At 37.9% G+C, this 22228-nt stretch overlaps 1 protein-coding gene across 4 annotated transcripts in view; it reads left to right on the top strand.

The window, feature by feature from the left end:
- Positions 1 to 22228, top strand: part of SLC36A4 (solute carrier family 36 member 4) — a 108491-nt gene that overhangs the window by 48320 nt on the left and 37943 nt on the right. For 3 of the 4 annotated variants that reach the window (XM_037377294.1, XM_037377297.1, XM_037377296.1), the window contains exon 10: positions 6246 to 6415. In XM_037377294.1, the coding sequence (XP_037233191.1) occupies positions 6246 to 6415 (170 nt within the window). Of the gene's footprint in view, positions 1 to 6245; positions 6416 to 15548; positions 16308 to 22228 lie in introns of those variants that run through there. The other variant, XM_037377298.1, reaches the window with a different exon arrangement.

Raw genomic sequence — 22228 nt, 5'->3', positions numbered from 1 at the left:
GGTATATCAACAGTGCAGAAGTGTAAAAGCTGAGAAGTATTTTCATGTTTTCAGTCTGATCAAGTGATGCCTTGCAGCTTATACGCTCACATCTACTTATTTGATGTCTCTTGTGGTACCATATTGAAGTAGTGAAATCTCAAATTATGTGAAACAAATTGCTTTGCTAAGCTGAATTTTGATTCCTTTTGTTATTCTTTGAAACAAAAGTAGAACACATTTGGAGAATGTTCTTAATCTTCAAGTGATACTTTTTCACTCTTCATTTTCATTCCTTGGAGTCAGTGTGAGCTGTGCATTTTTCATATTATTAAAAAGGAGTTTTGTTTAATTGCCTGACTGATCCCAATGATAAATTCATGCAAGTATAATAAAATGTGCCTTGAAGGATGAGTGGTTCTTTTTTGGTTGCTAGAATTTTCATGTATCTGTTGTTGCTTGTTTGCATGTTTTGTTTTTGTATTGCTATCCTAAAAACTGAAATTTGGGCATCAATTTTTTGCCTATTTTGTGTGTTTTGGTGGGTTTTTTTTTGGTGGTGGTGGTTTTGGTGTTGTGTTTCCCTGTTTTTCTGTTTTTGGGGGCATATTGCTCATGATACGTTATTTATATCCTTTCATTGTACATATACACACATTAATAACACCCAGAAGTCTTCAAACATTTACTACATCCATTATGTCTGTATGATGCATCTGAAAGGGAAAATACTTCTATTTGTAGCATTACATGGTAGTGCTCATTGTTGATATGATTAGTGAAAGGTTTGTTTTAAATGGTGGCTCTGGGTTTATTTGTGCCCTAAGAGAAGCGATCTTAAAAAAAGGCGTGAGAGGAATGTGGAATAAGAGAGGGCCGCTACTCAGATGCTTTTTCTTGTGCTCGTGCAAGCAACAGAATGAATTTCATTCTGCTGTAATATTCTGCTTTATTCTACAGGCCTGCTGTCTAACAGGGCTATTCAAATGAGAGTTTTCAAATAGCTATTGGCTACAGTGCAGATGTGGTGATAAGATGATATTTATCCTGATGGCTTTACAGGCCTAATGCAAAGAAAGAGATAATAAAAGAGGTGGAAACTGGTGCTCTGTAAGTTGTGGAATCAGCATTATAAGTTTAATAACCTCAGAGCTACTCAGGGCACATATGTAGAGGTAAGTCATCTGTTTTTGTCTTACCCTGGATAGTACCCCAGAGCACCAAACAAAATTAGGAGAAGCAGGTCAGTGGTTGTGTTGTACAATGTTGTTGCTGTGCAGTACTGTAGGTCTACCTGATACAGCACTGATGAGCAAATGTGTGCAATTAACTGTGCTAGCAAAACAAATTTCCAGTGAACCATATGACAATATCTTGTTATTTGGTCCTCACATAAAAAGCCGTTAAGTGGTCAGATTGAACTAGAGAAACGCAAGGAGCAGATGAGTTTTTTAAGGAAGTGGTCATGTGAAAGAGCCTGGAGCATAGCTAAGCAGTGAAACTTGGCTTATGTGTTTAATTCCAGCTGGACAATTCCTGTCTTAAGAATAAGCCTTTCCTGATAAAAAAAAAAAAACAAACTAAACCTAAAATTCTGCTGCTTTCTGAGTTGTGTTTGATGTTCTTGTAGATGAATTGACCAGAAAGCAGACGCAGGCCCTAGAACAGTTAAGTCCTTAAGTTTAATTTAGATAGACAATTGCTCATATTCCTAAAAACATTCTGCTAGATTGGAGGTCTTGGAGAAGAGACTTGTTGCAGTTCTAGTTTAGGTCGTGTTTTGAAGTACAAATTGTCACTCAGCGTAATATATTAATTAGAATGTGTTGAAAATGGACTTAATGAAAAGAGAGTAGTTTTCAGCTTGATTTTGCTGATCTGTTACAACATCTTTTTTCTGGAATCAAAGAAATTCTGTTTTATGGCATTACATATTTTTTTCTTTCTTTATATGCAGTTATGTTTAGCTGTTTGGAATATCTTAGTAATTGTTTTTTGTATCCTCAGAAGTATACAGGGTACCTAGGGGATGGATGTTTTTGCTCAGTTTGTTGCTGACTGAGGAGAGGACACAGAGGCACAGTGTGTTGTTTACCCGATTTATCCATGATCGTGAGGTACTTCCTGACTGAAGCCAAGGAGGAGCACTGTTTGCCTAAATCAGTACATATTTATAGTAAAAAAAGTGCATAATTGTTGTCATGTGACCATCAATTTGAACCAAGTCCTGCAGCATCTGCAAATATAGATTATGGGAAATATAGATTATGGGACATTTAGTAGTGTCCTTGGTTGGGGTCTCATAGAATCATAGAATGGTTTGGGTTGGAGAGGTCCTTCGAAGATCATCTGTTCCAACCCACCCTGCAGTGGGCAGGGACATCTTTCACTAGTCCAGGTTGCTCAGAGCCCCATCCAACTTGATCTTGAAGGCTTCTTGTGATGGGGCATCCACAGTTTCTCTGGGCAACCCTGTGCCAATGTCTCAACACCCTCAGCATAAAATATTTCTTCTTTGTCTTTGGTTGGGGTCTTATTTTCTTGAGGCTGAAGGTTCTTTCCACCATTTGTTCTTTTTTAAGATGTGACAGTCTGTGCAACAATTCCCTTACTGTGAATCCCAAACATTAACTACTGTACTAATATTGTAGCACATTAAAATTCAAGATGATGTTACATGGCACTAGTTCACGTGGAAGCTTAGCATAATTAATGCCCTATTTGGCCTAGCTGTATTGATATGCATATTTTGTTATACTAGTTTCCAATTTTTTTCCTTTGAAAGAGGCACAACATCATCTAAAATGTAGAACTGAAAGAGAGGCAGATTTTTTTTTCTTCTTTTAGCACATATGAATGATTTAGAATTTTTTTAAAAAGGTAGCCTAGGGAGCCATCCTTGTCTGATTGAAATACAGTATTAAATTACTATTAAAATCAGTTTGATAATATAAGCAATTGTTTCTTAATGTGAAAAATTTGAATCCTTATAGACCTTGAAAAATAGTTACTGTAATGGAGATGCTTACTTTGAACCACTGTGTATTTAAAGCTTTGAATCCTGCTTTTGAATATCTTTTAAAAATTGTTTTTGTAAAGGTTTGGGGTGATCTGAAGCCTGAGGATTACAGGCAAATTGTGGGTAGCTGGTCAGTTTTTGTTAACCAGCTAAAATCCATCTAAGCTTCCAGAATAAGGACAGTGATGCAGAGCTGATAGAAAAGTGACTCTTTCGCTCTCCATTTCTAAAAGCTACTCAAAAATCAGTGTGTTACAAAAGCAGTGGCTTCTAAACTAGCTACACCATTATGTCACCATGTATGGTGATGTAATAGTTTTTCTGTCCCTTTTGAATATGCCTTTGGAGCTTTATTGAGTTATGTATAGTGATGGTCAAACCTTTGATGCAATTAATTTAGGACCAGTTAGTCAAAATGTATTTTTACTTAAAGTGTATTTTTCTTTTTTCCCCATATATATGCTTCTAATTCCTTCTGTATATTTGTCCAGCTAATAAAAGAGCTGATTTGTTTGTTAGCAGTCTTTCAGTATCATAAAAAATGGAAAGCTTGATGAACTGGCTTGCAGTTGTGGACTGAGAAGCACATAAAACTCAAGTTCATCAGCTGTATTCCTCTGTTCAAAACCACTCAAGCGTACCAAACCCGTTACTGACTGTGTGTTCAACACTTCCTTGAAAATGCTGAAGAAAGGATGATTGAGGCATCTTGTTGTGGTGGGAAAGAGCTGAGCTGTATGGATACAAATTTTGCCATGCCGTGCCATTTGGCCACAGGACAAGGGGCTAAAAGCAGCACTGGCTGGATTTTATTTGCTAATACAGATACAGGCTGTGATACTCAAAGGGAGAATTCTTTGAGTGACCCCTGCTAGGCTCTCAGAGATAGAGAGACAAAGGTCCAGTTTGTTCTTATCTTACTTTTGCTGCTGTTTTTTTCTTTTCTTACTGTTGCAAGTTGCTTTTGCTTTCTGGTTGGAGTTGAACCTCTTTCTGAAGAACTGAAGCAGAAAAGGGTATTTGAGGCTTTGGTCCGCTTGGCGTTGTCTTCTGTTATCTTGGGTTGTTTATGAGAGATACTTCCTCTCTCATTTCTGAACACACAACACCCCATGGCAAGTGAACTGAATCCTTACCCAAAAGGTTTGATGCTGTTTTTAGTTGCGTTCTTAGAAAATCATACCAAGAGGCTCATAACTTCTGTCAGTTGACTGTAAGCAGACCTATGACAAATGCTTGTAGTTTATGCAGCATGGATTAAAAATGCATCTCAATTTAACTGTTAGTGGCATGGATAATTCTTTGTCACTTGTTTATTCAGCCAGAAGTAACAATGGTAAGAGTGTCCGCGCTTAACATTTTTTTTGGAAGATTTACTCTAGTTTCTTGAGAACTTAACAAAAATTTTCAAACTCATTTCTCTGAGACCTTCTCTTGTAGTAGACCTGCAGATGTTTTGTTTACAAAAAGGTGTAGGAAAACCTTCTAAACGGATCATGAAGGAAAAGACAATAACACTACAACCATATACAACATATGTCACTGTGTTAAGTGAGATAAGAGCATGAGCATGATATTGAAAAAAAGAATCTTGGGAGAAGAAATAGTATTTGTTACCGAGAATATGGCAAGATAGTGCCAATATATGGGTTATTTTCCAACATATATAAGGAAGCAAAATGCACAAGTCCATGCAAAATTGTATTGAAGTTAGGTTGCCAACCCATTCAGACTTTTTTTTAATTTTTAAAGTATTTTCTGTATTATACACTTGAGCCTCACCTCAGGTACTTTTATTATATTTCTTCCTGAGGTACAGTTTATATGAGGGTAGATGTGAACATTTTTCTTTGATTATTTTTTTGTTCTTTCACATTTGGTATGATACTTTTTTTTCTGATAGATACTAATAATCTTTTCCTTTACTCTTATGATAAAGTTTTCTCATTCTGCACAGATCCGAAAAAAAAATGCACAAAGACTAAAGCTGGATGATCTGATGTCAGTTAATATTTTTGGAATAATAAAGGGTATTTTGAACCAATTTAGGCAGAAAGATGGTAAATGTAGCAGAGTTTTATATTATAGGGAAACTGTCCACTGTGTTGCATTTTGGGAAAATTTTTATCTATTTTTGGTGACATGCAGGGGTGCAAGAACACTAGGATGGAAAGAGATTAATAATGAGAATAGAAATACTTCCCTCTTCTTAAAATGCAGCTTGTGCCTTTTACCAGTCTGTGTAGAGATAATTTTGCTTTTTGTGTAACTAAATTCATGGAGTGGTGCAAGACACAGCAGCTTGTCTTTGTCTGGCACAGAATTTAAAACCATCCCAGAGTAAATTTTCAACAAAATACACAATGTTCTAAAAAATTCTCTTGATCCATAAAACGTTTGTCTAGTTAGAGCAGCTCTAGTTCTGTGTGTTAGGAAGGACATCCCTGCATCTGAATGAACTCTTTTCTACACATGCATACATTCCTTTTCCAGTTTCTTTTTCTTAGTAACATATCCCACCAATCCACTGCTGGTATAAGATTGGCACATTTGGGAGCTGTAGAACTTGGTGCTCCTTTGTGTTGCTATGATCCCTACGAAATACTCTGACATGGGACAGTAATTTAATGGTGTTCTGTACCTAGTGGTTTTGAAGAGAGGGGTGTGGACAGCAAGCATATTTGGTTATAGATATTTTCTAGCCTTAGAAGGTACTCCTTGTAATTATAGTAAACAGTATTTCCTGAGATGCCCGTTTCCCAGTGTGAAAAAGTCTTTTTAGGAACACTGTGAATATGCAGAAATCTGGAGGCTATTGACATTGGTCTTTAAAACATCCGGTGTTTACTGCCACTGTGACAGGTTTATCAATGTACAGATTATATTTGATGTGAATTTGGAGTTTTCTTTTCCCAAACAATTGCTGTCTGTTTAACTTGTTCTTTTAAAAGTTTATTCATTTATGATTGCTGTCTGATGAATTTGTTCTTTTTAAAGTTTATTCATTGATGACTGCATGATGTTGGAGTGGTTTGGGTTGGTTGGGGTTTTTTGTCCATATTTTGATAGTCAGCTTATCTTCTGCAATTTCATAGGCAGTTATAAGTTGCAAGCAGGTAATGTTTTCTTTTTGTTTGCTGGGGGAAAATATATATTTTATGTATATATAGCTTTAGTGCCATTAGCAAGCTAATTTTTTTATGAAGAGTTTGCAACTTACAGGAATGTGTGTGAATGTTTTCAACAGGTTGTACCAGCTTGTAAAAATTCTGTACTCCTTTGGGATTTTTGTGACCTATTCAATTCAGTACTACGTCCCTGCAGAGATTCTTATTCCAGCTGTCACCTCCAAAGTGGAGCAGAAGTGGAAGTTACTCAGTGACCTTGTGGTGAGAGCACTATTAGTCTGCTCAACCTGTAAGTATGTGCAGAATATTCATAAAAAAACTGGCTATTACACATTTTTGCATCCTGCTTATTTAAGTACATGTTTTGTTACTTAGTTTTCCAGTGCTAGTAAACCTGAAATTTTGTTTCGATGATTCAGTACGTTTTGACTTCTATGAACAAGTAAATCTAATGTTGTATTTGTGTTCTAATCACACTTTTTTTAGTAGGTGTGACCAATTCTTTGACAGCCATATCTTTTGCCAATAATACTCTAAAGCTTCCAACTTAAAAACTTTTATTCTAAGAAAATTTTCAAGTAATGGATACACATTGCTCTTTCATGTCACTTTTCTCTATGTGATCTGCAGTACATGGTGCTTATGGAGAAATCGTTCTTCTGTTGTGTTGGTCTGAGGATTAAGCCTAAGGTGTGCTGTTCTGTATCCATAAAATACCACTGGCAAACATGGATGCCTGGTCATAGAGTTCTTGGAGGGCCACTTTAGGTGATAGTGCTCCAGATTAATTTTGTGTCTCTGCCCTCACTGCCTGTTACTCCTGCTGTTTTTCTCACTTGTCCCTTACTCTTCCCATGCCTCCTACCATGTCCTTGCTTTTCTCACAGCTAGTTGATATCATAGATACTAGCGGGAATCAGCAGTGCTTATAGAGCAGTGAGCATGGTCTCACCTAGGAATTGAAACTCCTGAAGATAACAAACTCAGGAGGTGGTTTAGGTTTGACTTCACAGCTCCTATCTAAAGTTCTGGATAACATAGGAGACTTTCCTCAAAGATGTTATAAAAAATTGTTTCTAGTACAAAGCTGGCTTCTTGACTCCACCATTTCTACTGAAATGAGCTGTTTACCTTAAAAAGAATCAAAACCACCAATCAAGTGAAAAAAAAAAAACATCTTGTTTTTTAGGGGGGAAAGTATTGATGAAAGAGAAGAGTTTATTTTTTGTTGGCTCTGTTTTAGTGAATGCTGACCAGTGACTAATGTGCCGGACAGCAGCTAATAATTGTTTGTTGTCAAAGAAAATTTGAAAATCCAGTGAGACCTTAAGGTCAAACCTGTTAAGAAACAATTTATTGTTGGTGCAGGTTAATTACTGCAGTAAGCAAAGGGAAGTGCCAGTGATCTGATAACTTGCTGCTCTGAAAATATATCTGCTATGTGAAATTAAATGAAAAAGCTTTCCTGAATAATGAAGTGCAAATCTCTTGAGGCATCGTATAGCCCATGTTCTACTTCAGATGTTTATGGTACATAGCAAATCTGTTAAGATTTTAAGATTGAGGATAGATGAATAGCTCTTGTAATACCTGAGACACAGCTAGATGAAAATGCTTCAAGCTCCAAAATGCTTTTTAGTGTCTCTCCAGGACCCCAGTAAACTCTCCAGTCTTAACCAGATCTTGGTGTCATAAGGCCCTCAACTTCCACTCATTCTCTTTATGTGCCCCTTGTAACCTGCCCCGGTAATGATACCACAATAGAATTGAAAAGCTAAAATTCTTGTAGATCCAAACTGTTGTTACAGCTGAAGGTTTTGGGAATTTGTAGGTGAAAGATGTTTTCAGAGCTGTGTCTGATGAGAATAGCCTGTGGTGAGTAGGTTTAAAAGTACATTTCCCTGTTTGACTTGGGAAAATTATAAATTACTCTGTTTATAGTAGAATGTAGTCTAGTATAATCTATTGGGTATAATTAACTACATTTGGGTGAATTGGGACAGAAGAAATCTAATCCAGCACAGATTGTGGTGGCTGTCTTTCAGAGGTATGTTGACATGTATTCTGTTTTCATGCAATTGCACATTGTGATTTTTTTCCTGTTTTAAAAAAAAATTATAGAACAGCAGCTAATGGTCTTTCTGAAGGCATAATAAATACTTTTAAATGATTCAGTATAAAGTCAATGCTATAGCTTTATTTCTTTTTAGAAATTGTGTATAGTAAAATTGGACCTGGTTTTTGCCATTGAAACTTATTTGTCATGCAGATCTCTAGAATGGATCTGCTGAAGTGTTAGAGGTGTTACTGGGATATTTGCGAGTATTAAATTGTTTGCTGCAATATACAGAAAAGTGAAATTAAAAGTTTACTCTTAAATGTTTGATATTTGCCAGGCTGTTGTGTGATATGTTGTATTTACCCTAGTTGTCAGTGGTTCCTACAAATTGTATGCATGCAGCATCTATAATACTTTTTCACCAACAACTGTGTGTGTAAGCTCCCAGGCTTACACTCATGTTGTTTGTCATTTTTCATTGAAACAGTGGTTATAAACAGAATTGATTTAAATAATGCTTCCCTTTTACAAAGTGCAGAACATGGTTCCTAAAATGATTCAAAAATGTTTCTTGAATAGAAAAATTCCAAACCCTTTTAAATAGAGTTTTAAAAATGAAATGGTGTTGATATAAGTGACAGAGTATGTTGTAATGTCTGGACCATTCAGAGGTCATAAACTGATTAAAGGGACTCCTCTTGCTTGAAAATAATTCTCTGGAAGGAGAACCTTCAGCTGTGTTGCTAATAATGCATTAGCTTTTAAAGAGAAGATTTGAAAAATCAGTTATTACTGGTTTTGGGGCCTTTTGCATTACTCAAAAATCAGGTCATTGTTTTATTGTTGCAATATATCAGAAACTTTGCTGGTAAAAAGCATACCCTGGAGTGGTTTTGATGGTATTTTTTTATTTGTTGGTTTGTTTTTATCTGGTAAAGTTTGCTTTAAGTAAGGATTTGACAAATGACTGGAGATGTAACATGCATCCAAAAAACCTGTATGCGTTCCTTAGATTTTTTTCATTATTTACTTGCTCACTTTTGGGGACTTTGCATTGCAGGAGGGTGATCAAGTATATTATGTATTTTTAGATTTAAGTGTTTACATCCTTTGCTACTGTTTCACAAAAGAGATATTATCTGAAACATACTATGGAAAATATACTTCACGCCTAATGTCACCAGTCCAAGCCTTCAAGCTTGGGGCAGGGGAGAAGAATACCCAGCTGTTGGGAAGTGCATGGCTTGGCTGGATGGTTGTCACTCTGGGCCATTCACAAGGAGCAGTGAAATCACATGGACTCTTTTTCAAGACAGAGTTGGTAGTTAAAGCGGTTGAAAAGCTTGTTTCTTACCATATTGGAAAGGAAGTTACAAACAGATACAAGAACAAGGCTCGCAGTAGCTATCTAAAATTTCACATCTGTTCTTAGAAACTTTTTCATGGAATCACAGAACAGTCAGGGTTGGAAGGGACCTCTGGAGATCATCTTGTGCAACCCCTGCTAAAGCAGGGTCACCCAGAGCAGGCTGCACAGGATCACATCCAGGCAGGTTTTGCATGTCTCCAGAGGAGACTGTATAATGTCTCTGGGCAGCCTGTGCCAGGGCTCTTTCATCCTCAAGGGAAAGAAGTTCTTCCTTGTATTCAAATGGAACTTCCTATGTTTCGGTTTGTGCCCATTGTCCCTTGTCCTGTCGCTGGGCACCACTGAAAAGAGCCTGGCCCTGTCCTCCTGACACTCACCCTTAAGGTATTTGCAGACATCGATGAGATCCCCCCTCAGCCATCTCTTCTCCAGGCTGAACAGCCCCAGCTCTCCCAGCCTTCCCTCATCAGGGAGATGCTCCAGTCCCCTCATCATCTCTGTAGGACCCTGCTGGCCCCTCCCCAGTAGCTCCCAGTCTCTGTGGAGCTGGGGAGCCCAGCACTGGACCCAGCACTCCAGGTGCGGCCCCACCAGGGCAGAGCAGAGGGGGAGGACCCCCTCCCTCGACCTGCTGGCCACCACGCTCCTCCTGGTGCCCCCCAGGGTCCCACTGGCCCCTTGGCCACAGGGCACACTGCTGGCCCGTGGGCACCTTGCTGCCCACCAGCACTCCCGGGCCCTTCCCCGCAGAGCTGCCCCCCAGCAGGTCACCCCCAGCCCCTGCTGGTGCCTGGGGCTGTCCCTCCCCAGGGGCAGGACCCTGCTCTGGCCTTTGCTGAAGGTCACTCGGTCCCTCTCCGCCAGCTCTCCGGCCTGCCCAGGCCTCGCTGGATGGCAGCGCAGCCCCTGGGGCACCAGCCGCCCCTCCCAGTGGGGTGTCACCAGCACACGTGCCGAGGGGACACTGTCCCCTCATCCAGGTCACTGATGAATAAGTGGAACAAGGACCGGACCCAGTGCTGACCCCTGGGCACACGGCGAGCTCCCGGCCCCCAGCTCGACCCCGCAGCACCGACCCCAGCCCCCGAGCTCTGCTGTCCGGGCAGCTCTCAGCCCCCCACTGCTCCCCTGACCCCCGGCCCGAGCCTGCCTGGGATGCTGTGGGAGACGGTGCCAAAAGCCGGGCGGAGGTCAAGGTGGACACATCCACCGCGCTCCCCTCACCTCCCCGGCCGGTCATCCCATCGTAGAAGACAATCAGGTTGGTCAGGCATGATTTCCCATTGGTGAAACCATGCTGACTGCTCCTGATGACCTTCTTTTCCTCCACATGCTTCCAGATGACCTCCAGGGTGAGTGTTCCATCACCTTTCCAGGGATGGGGGTGAGGCTGACCGGCCCGTAGTTTCCTGGCTCCTCCTCCTCGTCCTTTTTGAAGACTGGAGTGGCACTGGCTTTCTTCTAGGCACCTCTCCTGTCCTCCATGACCTTCCAAAGATGATGGAGAGTGGCTTGGCAATAACATCTGCCAGCTCCCTCAGGGGTACATCCTATCAGGGCCCATGGATTTGTGGGTGTCAGGTTTGCTTAAGTGATCTCTAGCATGATCCTCCTTGACCAAGGAAATATCTTTCCTTCTCCAGACTTCCCCTTTTGCCTTCAGGGTCTGGAAGACCTGAAGGCTGTCCTTGGCAGTGAAGCCTGAAGCAAACAAGTCATTTAGTAACTGCCTTCTCAGTGTCCTTTGTTACCAGGGCACCCACCTCATTCAGCAGTGGGCCCATGTTTTCCCTAATCATCCTTGTACTTCTGTCCTTTCAGGACTCTTGACATGCTATTATTCAAGGTAAAGTCAAATACCAAGTAGTATTTCTGCTGGGAGAGTGCTAGACTTGCAAAAGCTTGTTTTTCCTTTGGTTGTAACTCCTTGTTTGTACTTTTTGAACCAGGAGACAGTGAGTGCAAATGACTCAACAGAGCTTATTTCCTAATACTTTTCTCCCTTCTTCCGTTTTAGGTTGGTGTTAAAATAGCATCTTAGCATTGCATAGGTAAAAATACAAGTCAGACACTTTTGAATTTTAAGAAAAAAGAGGGAGAGTGGGAGTTTCCACTTTATTTGATATTGAACACTTAGTTCATTTGTAAGAGACATTCATCTCTTCATCTTTGGTTGGATTTCACGGTGTTTGGTGTAGCGTGTTGGAAGATCACACTGTACTTCAGAAATCACAACACTAAGCTGTTTTACAAACTCAGATGAACACCGTGTGCACTGACTGGAGAGATGAGCTAGGCTTGTGTTGGAAGTTCAGACTAGAGCTGGAGACAGAGTTTGGTAATTGTTGAAAGCAGGTGGGAGCTAGTCTTGTAGCTGGCTAGGCAGAAATATAATTGAAAGCATCACTGTGGTGGGCAAAGTTGGAAATTAACAACACATACAAACAGAAGGAATAGGATGAGAGCCACCATAGGATGTTGAAAGCACTGAGAACACATGAAGGTCGTGCTTGAAGTTCATCACTACAGACCTCTATACGTGAGTGTAAAGATCTCCAGATCAACAGCAGCTGCTGGTGTTGCAGCCTCTGCCTGATGACTTGCCATCTTTGTCCTTTGGTGGGTCAGTTCAGCTTGTTGTAATATGTAAGAGGACAGGAAATCTCTCTGATTGTGCCCAGATAGGACAACCACATCCTTACAGTTTCAGTAGGTTCTGTTACTGTTGCGTATGCATTTTTGTTGAAGTGGTTTTTTTTTTATATGAAGTTTATTTTTCTAACAGATTTAACTTTGTGTTTGTGGCATTTGATTGTCAGATAACTGCAGTGCTTGGAAATATTTGTCAAGGTGTTGTTTTTTTTTTAATGTTGAAAGTATTTACCCTAACTTTAATATGTTACAAAACCAGTTTGTATCAGTGCTTGCTGCATCTGCTTGGATAGAGTTTGGGCACTGTGCCCATGGTTGCCCCTTAGCTGAGCCCGTTAAGTGATGGGGTTGTAGCTACTGCATGTCGGATTAACCATTTTAGTGTGAGCTTTTTTGCTTCTGAAGGAACTGGACCATCCTGGGTGAATTTTTAAAACCTTTGTTAATATCTTTACATAGATCACAGTGTAAGTTTTATCTTTTGAGACACCCATTTGTCTGGGAGGACAAGAAAAAAACCTTCTACTCATTTGAGTCCTGTTTAGTGCATTGCCTGAAATAACCTGCCATTACACTATGAGAGGTTGGATTTTTTTTTTTACTCTTCCCTGTTTACCTGGCACTGAGACCACGGTGATTCTGGAAGGGGAGAGTTTGGAGAGGTTTTATTGAGCCTAAACAGTTAATTCTATGTAATAACTTCAGAATATGCTGAGCACAGGGAGATTGAGAGATCTGGAGATCATCAGCTCCAACTGCCAAGCATTAGTCAATATTAATGCTAATAGTGTTGAATGTATTAATTTCTGTTGATGCCTCTCAGGGAAAATTGTAGTTAAAAAATTTAACGTGGGACAAGAATGTAAATTTCTGGCCTGCTGTCTAACAAAGGCTTACTCATGTCCTCTACCAGAAGGGCATTACAATTAAGTTGTATTTGGTTGAGGTGTTGGAAGAATTAAAAAAAAAAAAAAAAAAAATGTTGAGAAAATAGTTTTCATCTGAATGGTGGCAGCAAATCCATGAAGTAATAAAATAGAAAAGAACAATTTAAGCAGTACTTTAGTTTTTAAAGAATAAGTTGTGTTTAATTTATTAGTTTCAAGATAGTAGTGAACAAATTTTTTTCTGTGAATTGTTAAAAGCTGCTGAAGAGCATCAGCAAATATAATGGAGAAAACTGGAGTTGGAAGTTAATAGCATCTTCCATCCATACAAGAAATATATATTTTATTTATTTATTAAAAAAAAATAGCTTAATTTTGGGCTATATTTCTGCAGCCACGGGGCTTCTGTTAAAATGAAAATTAAGCAATACTGTGTTTGACTGTGGCTGTGCAGATACTGGTTGAGTTGTCAGCTGTTTTGATTGTTAGCTTGAAATGAAACAAGTTTAATTGAATGGCTGATCCAGCTGAGCATGAACTGAGCTGTTAGTGAGCTGCTTTCCATTAAAAAAATAAATTAGCCTGATCTGAGTGAGTAATTTTACCAAGAGAATAAATGCATTATTTAGTTGAATTTATCAGTGATGCTTGTCTTAATATTTCCCCACTTTAACTGTAACGGGTTAGGAAAGAACAGTTCTTGATGCTGAACAATTAGACACAAGATAACATGATGTTTACCAGATATCTTACATTGTTTAATAATGTTGTGCCAATAAAATACTTGCTTAGAGTAGCAGCAGCAGAGGTAACATGAAGGAATTTTAAGATCTGTGTAGATTATAACACATGCTTTTAGGATTAAGGGATAATCATTTATATAGAAGTAATTTGTGTATCAGTCATTAGACACAGAATTTTTGTTAAAAGAGCTTGTTCATTTTGAAGGGTAATGTTAATGACAGATAAATTGAGTAGCTACCTTGGTGATTTAAAAAAAATTCCAAATGGGATTTAGAATATTTGTGTGGACTGTTAACAGGCCCCTCAATGTGGGCTTAAACACAAAATAATTGTTCATGAATTAGCAGAGGAATAAAATGAAATATTCGATAAATTAATTTTTTTTAGTGTGGGTTTGTTTTTGTTTTTTTTTTTAATCTGAGGGAATGATGGCCATAATTCTTGTTTCCTAGTAGAAGATACTGTGCTGCGGTTTTCAGTTGAGAGATGAGAACAAGCACCGTTGGGTGTTTTGTGTATGTTTAGGCATAAGAAATAGGAAATCCAGCTTCTTCCAACCTTTTTTAGTATCTTTGCAAGAAGAATGGATCTCTTAATATCGGTTATATCCTGATTATGGTTTCTTTCTTTTGATGGGCCATTATGAATTATGGCGCACCTTAAGAGTTGCTGTTGGTGTAGGCGTCATTTTATATATGTGTAATAACACATTCTTTCTCCAAGTACAAATGTTAAACTTTTTAAATCAGATTTTAACAGATGGATACCGAAGGTCTGTGGATTACGATTAATGGTTAGATGTTGTGGATTATTTGAATGGTGCTGGTAGTGTTTCTTATTACTGGTTGTTCTAGAGATGTTAACTTGTGAGTATAAGTTGTATGACATAATGGTTTAGGGATTTTCTTTCTAAAACTAGCACTGCTCCAGAAATAAGCATAAGGTCCAGCAGAATTGTCTAATGTTAATATTTATCAAAGCCTTATGAAGCCATCTGGTTTAGTTCTTCGTCTTGGTCCATTGCTTCAGCTGATGTCAGATCTTCTTTAACAGTGACTCTGATATGGACCCAAACAAGATATTACTTGCAAATGATTATATTTTTTAAACCTTGTATGGAAAGTTAAGGTTGTAAACTAAATTCCTAAAAAGTCAAAACATGTCTTGCCTTTTTTTTTTTTAATTACTGCTGTTTAAGGCTGGACTTCTATTGAGTTGTTAATTAAGATTCTGTGAATAAATTCAGATTTTGAAGTGCAGCTGTTTTCCAAAACTTTTTTGTGTTTATGGGAAAGGAAGAAAAGTATGGGCTTTATGATTGAGGCAAAAATTAGAATTTTTTTTAAGATTTGGAATAAATAAGAGAATTTTAGAATAATTTAAAATAACAGCAATGTTTTTGTCATAAAATTTGCTTGCTTTTTCTTTTTCAGGCATTTGTTTTATTATTTAAAAAAAAAAAAAAGGAGCTTAAGAATAGATAGTGTAATAATGCCTTTATATACTCTGAAATAGTCTTATTCCAGGGCACTAATTATTTCCTAGTGTACAGACCTTATTATTTGCCACAGTTTAGTGTTTGCATTAAATATATATTTTACAACTCTGCAGCAATTCTTGTTGAAAAGCATTATGGTATTTTAATTGAAAATTGGATTAAAGTAGAGCCTTTTTTTTGTTTGTGTTGTTAAATTTATGGTTCCTTTTACAGGCTCCTTTACAAAATTTATTCACTTATTGTGAAGTGGAAGTTGAAGATTCATGATACCATTCACACTGTAAACCTACGTGGCACTCTGTGCTCTGAAGACTTTAGGTGACACATTGCATAAGTTGCAAAGTGCTATGTGGCTTAAGAATGAGTCATCTAGTTTAGCATGCAGAAGTCTTTGTCTGGACCTCTACACCTGCAGTGGTCATCCTAGCTAGACGCCTTGTAAGCAAGAGAGAGAAACAGGTGCTGGTAAGGGCACAATTTATCTGACCTGTTTTACATATTTTCTTCTGGATGAGTTGAACTGGGCCAAAGGAGTGCTTGTTGCCTTCTTAGGGCTATTTGAAAGAGTATAGGTCAGAAATATATCTAGTGTTTGGTATGATGAAACATTCTCAGGAAGAGTGAGAAGTGATGCTGAATGATGCTCGGTTGCCTGTAATTCAATCCCGCCTTTCCTTTATAACAATAATTGTAAAACTAATGAAACCTGCTTTTATTTTTGGTTCCACTTTGTATTTTCAATCTGTATGCGTACAAATATAATGAAATGTCAATATGAAAATTCTTTGTCCAAATAACAAAAAAATATATGTATCATCTAACTCATGGAAAGTGAACTTTGTAATATGTTCATGACTTTGTAGCGCTCTGTTATTTTGGCGCATTATATTTCTATGCATGAACTAGCTTAGAGAAGGTCATTTATGGGGTGCTTTTCTTAAATGCCATACACAAATCCATGATTTTGTGTCATGCTTATTGAGTGGAGCGGTTATTTTTGCGTGTACTCCTTATGCATTTTACATCTATGCAGTGGTTCATAGACTTGGAATTTCTGTAAGATCCAAAGATTCCTAAAGGGGAAGTAAAGGAGGAGGCAGCTGGAAAACTGTCCCTTTTTCCTAGTACCCAGTTAAGAGGAAATAGATAATGTTGCTTGGCATTGTTAAATGGCATAGGTCTTCCTTCCTCCCTTTTGATACACACCATCACAGAGTTGAAAAGGTATACTGTGTTAATGGGAATACCAAAAGTAGTAGGATGCCTTGCTGTGCTTACTTGGTTTATCTGAGCTGAATAGTATGAATATTCATCTGTACTTTTTTCACTTGATAAAATTGCAGTGTAGAAGTATTGATAAGGAGCAACACTAATTTACAGTTAGAGAAAGTCTAAGGGAGCTGTAGCACAAGTGATACCCCATTCAGTTTTTAATCTTTTTCAACATCATGTTCAAGGATTCAGTAGTTTGTTCTTTCCTGTTGCATCCTGTAATTGTCTTCCTTTCTCTATTTTTTTATTTCTCTCTTTTTTTTTAATCTCTCTTTTTTCCTTTTCTTTTTTTTTTTTTTTTTTTTTTTTTTTAACCTGAAACTTTTCTTTGATCTGACTTGCACTGTGACCCCCAGAACTTTGTCCTGGTACAACCAGAAGAGCTGTGTTCTAGAATTTAGGACATGGAGGGAGGAAAAGGAATATCTTTACATTTTGATGATACCCAAGTCAAATGAACAGCTTACTGCTTACAAATGTAGTGTATCTTCTCTTATCTCTGTTTTTCTTTATCTTACTGTCGTATGTAATCCCATATTTCTCATGCTGGCTCTGGCATTCATCAGAGAAGAGCAGACTGGGTTCACTAATCAGCACAAACCCCCATGTTCTGTGTTTAACTGTTTGTGTATTTTTCAGTTCAGCAAGTGATGGAATATATTGTGTTTTGACTTACAGTAATTGCTTATTGATAAAGCTGTTCTGTAACACAGAAAAATAAAATTTCTGTGTCTTGTTCTTCGAAGTCAAATTGTGTTTTTATTTCACATGGGCTTTTCTGGTAAGGTTACCTAGAATGTAGTTCTTCCTTCAGTAAAAAAAAATCTTTTAAAAAGTTACTGTCTGATAAACTAGTAACTTATTAGCAACACGTTTTTTGGGGTAAAACAAAGCATATGTAACTGATAATCATACAATATCAGGCTGTCCCTTTTTAATTATAAGCTTGAAAATTGCAGTAGGCTACTTTTGAAGTTCTGTATATTCCACATTGTTTCAGCTGAACGCCCTACCTACTGAGACTCCGTGTTCTCAGAGGGCAGTTTTGCCAAGATACCTGAGTACAGAAGACATATGGGATGCTTTGCTTCTGCATTAAGGTTGGGCTGCCTTAATTTGCATACTGTTTTGGCTAATTTTTGGGGCAATGTTTCAGACATACTCTAGTAAGAGGGCTTAAATGAAAAGGACATCAGAAGTATGTCTATGCTGTGCTAAAAATTGCTGTTTAGTATCAAAGACACTTTTCTAGCAAAGAAATATGTAGACAAATTTTCAGATTACAGCAGAATTGATGTGTGATGACTTCTGTTCACCCCAGTCCTGACTGGCTGAGGAAAAAGCCTGTGTACATTTACTCACCTTCCTTGATGGATGGGGCTTTATGGTTGTTCTCTACTGCTGCCAATAAGGAGTTGCAGTAAGACTAAAATTGTTCTTTTGATTTTTTGTTGTTGTTGTTATCTTCAGAAGCTTTGTCCTCCAGCTGAATCTCATAAGGTGTCTGTCATGCTTATGTTGGTATACAGTATGTTCTGTAATTGCAGATAATGACATTGCTAACCATAGGGGAAGAGTTCTGTTACCATGTCCCATAGAATGTAAAAAAAAGAGAAGAACATCAGTTTGGGATATGAGGCTAGAAAAGTACATATTGCTGCTTTTTATTTCTGTGTTCTCTTAGAGCGAGTAAGTTTTAAAATTCCCTTAGGTAGTCTCCTATTTTCATCTTGGTAATTGTCCAGATTACCAAGTAGCTTTACCAGATTTCAGACCAGTTCTATAAAAGTAATGAATCTTTTTTTATTTATGAATTTATGAATGAATTTAAAGAAATTAAATTACTTCAGTTAGCATGAGTAGCATGGCTGTGTAGTTGTTTTTACAGAGCATGGTTCCTAAAGAGAATCAGTGAAAGATGGCAAACAGATTTCTGCAGTTTGAATCAAAAAATTGTAGCCTTTCAGGACAGAGGTATCCTCTTGTCTTCTCGCAAGTGCTAAGATACATTATAATGCATGTTATGTAAGTGTAGGGTTTGAAGCAGGTCAGGGAATTGTACAAATTACCATTTTGGCTATAGCTCTTGGGCATTGTGAGACCTTTGGTATTCAGAATCAATTCTCCATGACTACCACGACCACCAATGTGATTGTTGAGTAAGACAATCTTGAATCATTATCTTGAACAGTGTGTGCATCACAGTTCTTTTAATTGGTTGTTGGTATTTTTAGACTCTGTTTTATTTCCTTTGAATAAATTTCCTAAATAAAAGAAAAAATAAATTTCCTTTATTTCCTGTGGAAACAATGAAGTGATTTGTCTAAGCATAGTAAAGAGGAGTACACACATTTATTCAGCTCTGAAAGGGCTGAAAATTTGTTATGATCTGTGCAGTAGTTCTGTCTTGGTTTCCTCTGGTCTATTCTAGCTCAACAGACTCTGGCCAGATAATTAAGTCTTTCAAGGACAAGGAAAGTATACAGACATGAGGGAGCTGAATTTCAAGAATCTCTTCCATTAGAATCAGTATGGATGTATTGTTTCTAAGGAAACATAAGGAAAAATAATTCCTTACCAGTGAAAAGTTCCATATCAAATAAATGTTACTACTAAATATAATCCAATACCTGTTTGAAATGAGAGTTGAATTACTGTGCTGTGCCTATTTTTTGCCTTGAATTATTCCAGCTGTTTACTGTCCTTTCAGTGGCACAGTGTGCACATGCATTATCGGACCACTTGACAAGCAGTTACTTGCAGTAATGTTGCATTTGTATAACGTAAAAGAGAAGGTTTATGTCTAGATCCATAAATACTTGTGTTTCAGTTTTGAGAGGCTAAGTCAATATTTCAGTATTTTCAATATATATTCAATATTTTCTTTTAAAAGTAACATTTCTGTTTGTTCTTTTGTTCTTTTTTTCTTAAACTGAAAATTTTGTAAGCTTGTAAGTGTGAGTGATGTGCCAGGATAATTAAGAGACTCTTTCCCAGTTTTGTTCTACTTAACGTACAGGTATTGTGTTTAGGCACATTAGTAGCTTATAAAAATAAGGGAAGAGTAGAAGGATGTACCAAATGCCAAGGTTGTTTTGTATTGTAAAGAAGAATCCAGGACAGAAAAACTGCTAAGTGATTTCTTCCTGTAGAATCACTTGCCCCAGCTCTAATGTGTTACTTATATTTTGGCTTTATTGCCTTCACTCTGTGAAACAGTTTAATAAAAATTAATTAAAAGTATTCAAGGAATCTGTGTCTAATCAAATAAGATATTTAGCTACAAACATTGACTGATTAGTTTAAAACATAATTTCTGCTACTGGAGACTATTTGGTTCGAAGTCAGGTTTCTGAAGGAATTAGGCGTATACAATTGTGCTATCAATGTACCCCCCAAAAGTAGCTTTTAAAATTATGAAATAATAGAAGGATTTAAGATTGGAAGGGACCCTTGAAAGTCATCTAGTCTAACCTTGTGCTCAAAGTTAGCCTAAACTCAACTTTTTCAACCACTTCTGAAAGGAGGCTGGTGGTCTGAATAATGATTGAATTAACACAAATCTTTCATAAAACCTAAGTATGAGAACCAGGCGTTTCCACAGCTGGAAAGATGGGTAGATGGGTAGAGTTTAATGTTGTGTATTCTGTTCAGCATTAGATGTTTAGCCTGAATGCTCAACTCTGCCTGCTGGTAAAGTATAATGCTGTTGGGAGGGCAGTAGGGACATGTGGAAGAGAAATTGTGGGAGGCAATTTCCAGGAGAAAGTTGAGTGGCAACACTAGCAGAATCTCCTTTGAGGAAAACACTGAGACAGCACATTTCATTTTGGGTTACTCAGGCATATATGGAAAACTCAGCCTGTACGTTGCAAGGAACGGCTATGCATTGTTTTCAGGAGGCCTGTTGAAAGCGGCTGTAAGCGCGCTGCACTATATTATTAGACTGAACAACAGACAGTCCTATACTGCCTCCTATGCAAATATTTTCATGAAACAGATTAATTTCAATATCAAGTAAACCAATGAGAAACTTACAGTTGAACAAAAACATCTTAACAAGGGAAAGTGTTTCATAGGGTTAAATAACTTGTTTTATCCAAAGATCAAAGCATGGTACATTTGGCTTCTGAAGCAGGCTTATCCCTGCTGGGGGGAAGGAGGGTGGGAAAGGGGGGAGATAGGGACGTTTTTTCTCTGGGTAGGTCTTATTTATGTGATTGATTATACCATGTTCTGAATCGTGGTAATTGAACAGATCTAGCTTGTGCCTCAATAACAGAAATACTGCGTGTAGGCCACTTACTGGAGGCTGCCATTTCTGAGAACAGAGAAGAGTGGGGTCTCTGCATCTTTTTGCCTTCGTAATGCTTTTGTGAGTGTGGCAGATGAGGAGCGCTAGCTAAATCTGCAGAGCTAGTCATTACGTTTTTGGTTACTCTTCCATCTCTACAGTCTGTTGGCACTCCTTTTAGTAGGAGTGCATCTTAGCTGAGAGTTACTAGACCTATTTTTAATAGTTATATCCTATGGTTTTTTTAAATATATATAACAAAATAAATACACAGAATGAAAGTCACGCTTTGTGATAGCTTAACCAGCATATGTATGTGTATATATATGTACGCACTATACTGTATGGATTGTGCTAGGTATTCAGATATTTGTTCTCCCATTGGCAACTTTCAGTCCTTTTGTTGTGTTTTGTTTGGTGGGTAAGTTCTCACATACTGTCTCACATATCTGATGCATGTGTGCAACACTTGTGCTTATAGGAAATAAAAACAACCTTAAACTCACAACGGGAGGATGGTGTATAATGCTCTAGTTCGGTTCTCATGACCCCCAATTTACATATACTATATGTGTTTACATCAAAATTAGTTGTGTTGGCTCCCTCTACTGTGAAGTAAGTTTTAAACCATGTGGTCGGTGGAGTGTAAGGGGTTGAAGAATTTCATATTTGGTTAGGTGACTTGTACCTAAAATTTAATTTACAATGTTGACGTGGTCTTTACCTAATATAACGGAGTCTACACAAGTAGCTTGTCTGTAGGCATCTAGATTTAGGTGAGAATAATTCAATCCTATTTTTTTATATTTGTATAGATTTTTTCTATGGTAAGAGGTGAACTGGTTTCTTTAATATTCTTGTTTTCCTCTGTTAACTTTATTTACCCAAGAGCCCTGAAGGAACTTAGTACTAAGATGCAGAACTGTGTGTGAACTAATACTATAAAGAGCCTTTGTACCATAGGACTGACAGGCTGTCAATATAATTTTGGCATATTTAAAAAAAGGTCTAGTGGGGATGGAGATGATTATCAGACTTCGTGGGCAGTAGAATACCACGCCAGTGGTAAAGAACTGTTGAAGGAGCTTGCAAAGCTGAGAAGTTTGCAAATAGCTGGCAGATGAAATTCATTTTAGATAAATTGTTAGGTAACACATAAAGGGGGAAGTAATCTGAATTGTGTTTAGAATAGTGCTGGGCTTAGAAGAACCCACTAAAACTTGGGAAGGGATCTTGCAGTCATTGTCAAGATGTTTCTGAAGCCATTAGCTCAGTGTCCACTGGCAGCAAAAAGGCCAATGAAATTGTCAGAGAAGGAGACACAGGA

This window comes from Falco rusticolus, chromosome 2 (assembly GCF_015220075.1).
Source record: "Falco rusticolus isolate bFalRus1 chromosome 2, bFalRus1.pri, whole genome shotgun sequence".
Classification (NCBI taxonomy): domain Eukaryota; kingdom Metazoa; phylum Chordata; class Aves; order Falconiformes; family Falconidae; genus Falco; species Falco rusticolus.
This window is presented reverse-complemented; position numbering and strand designations above follow the sequence as displayed.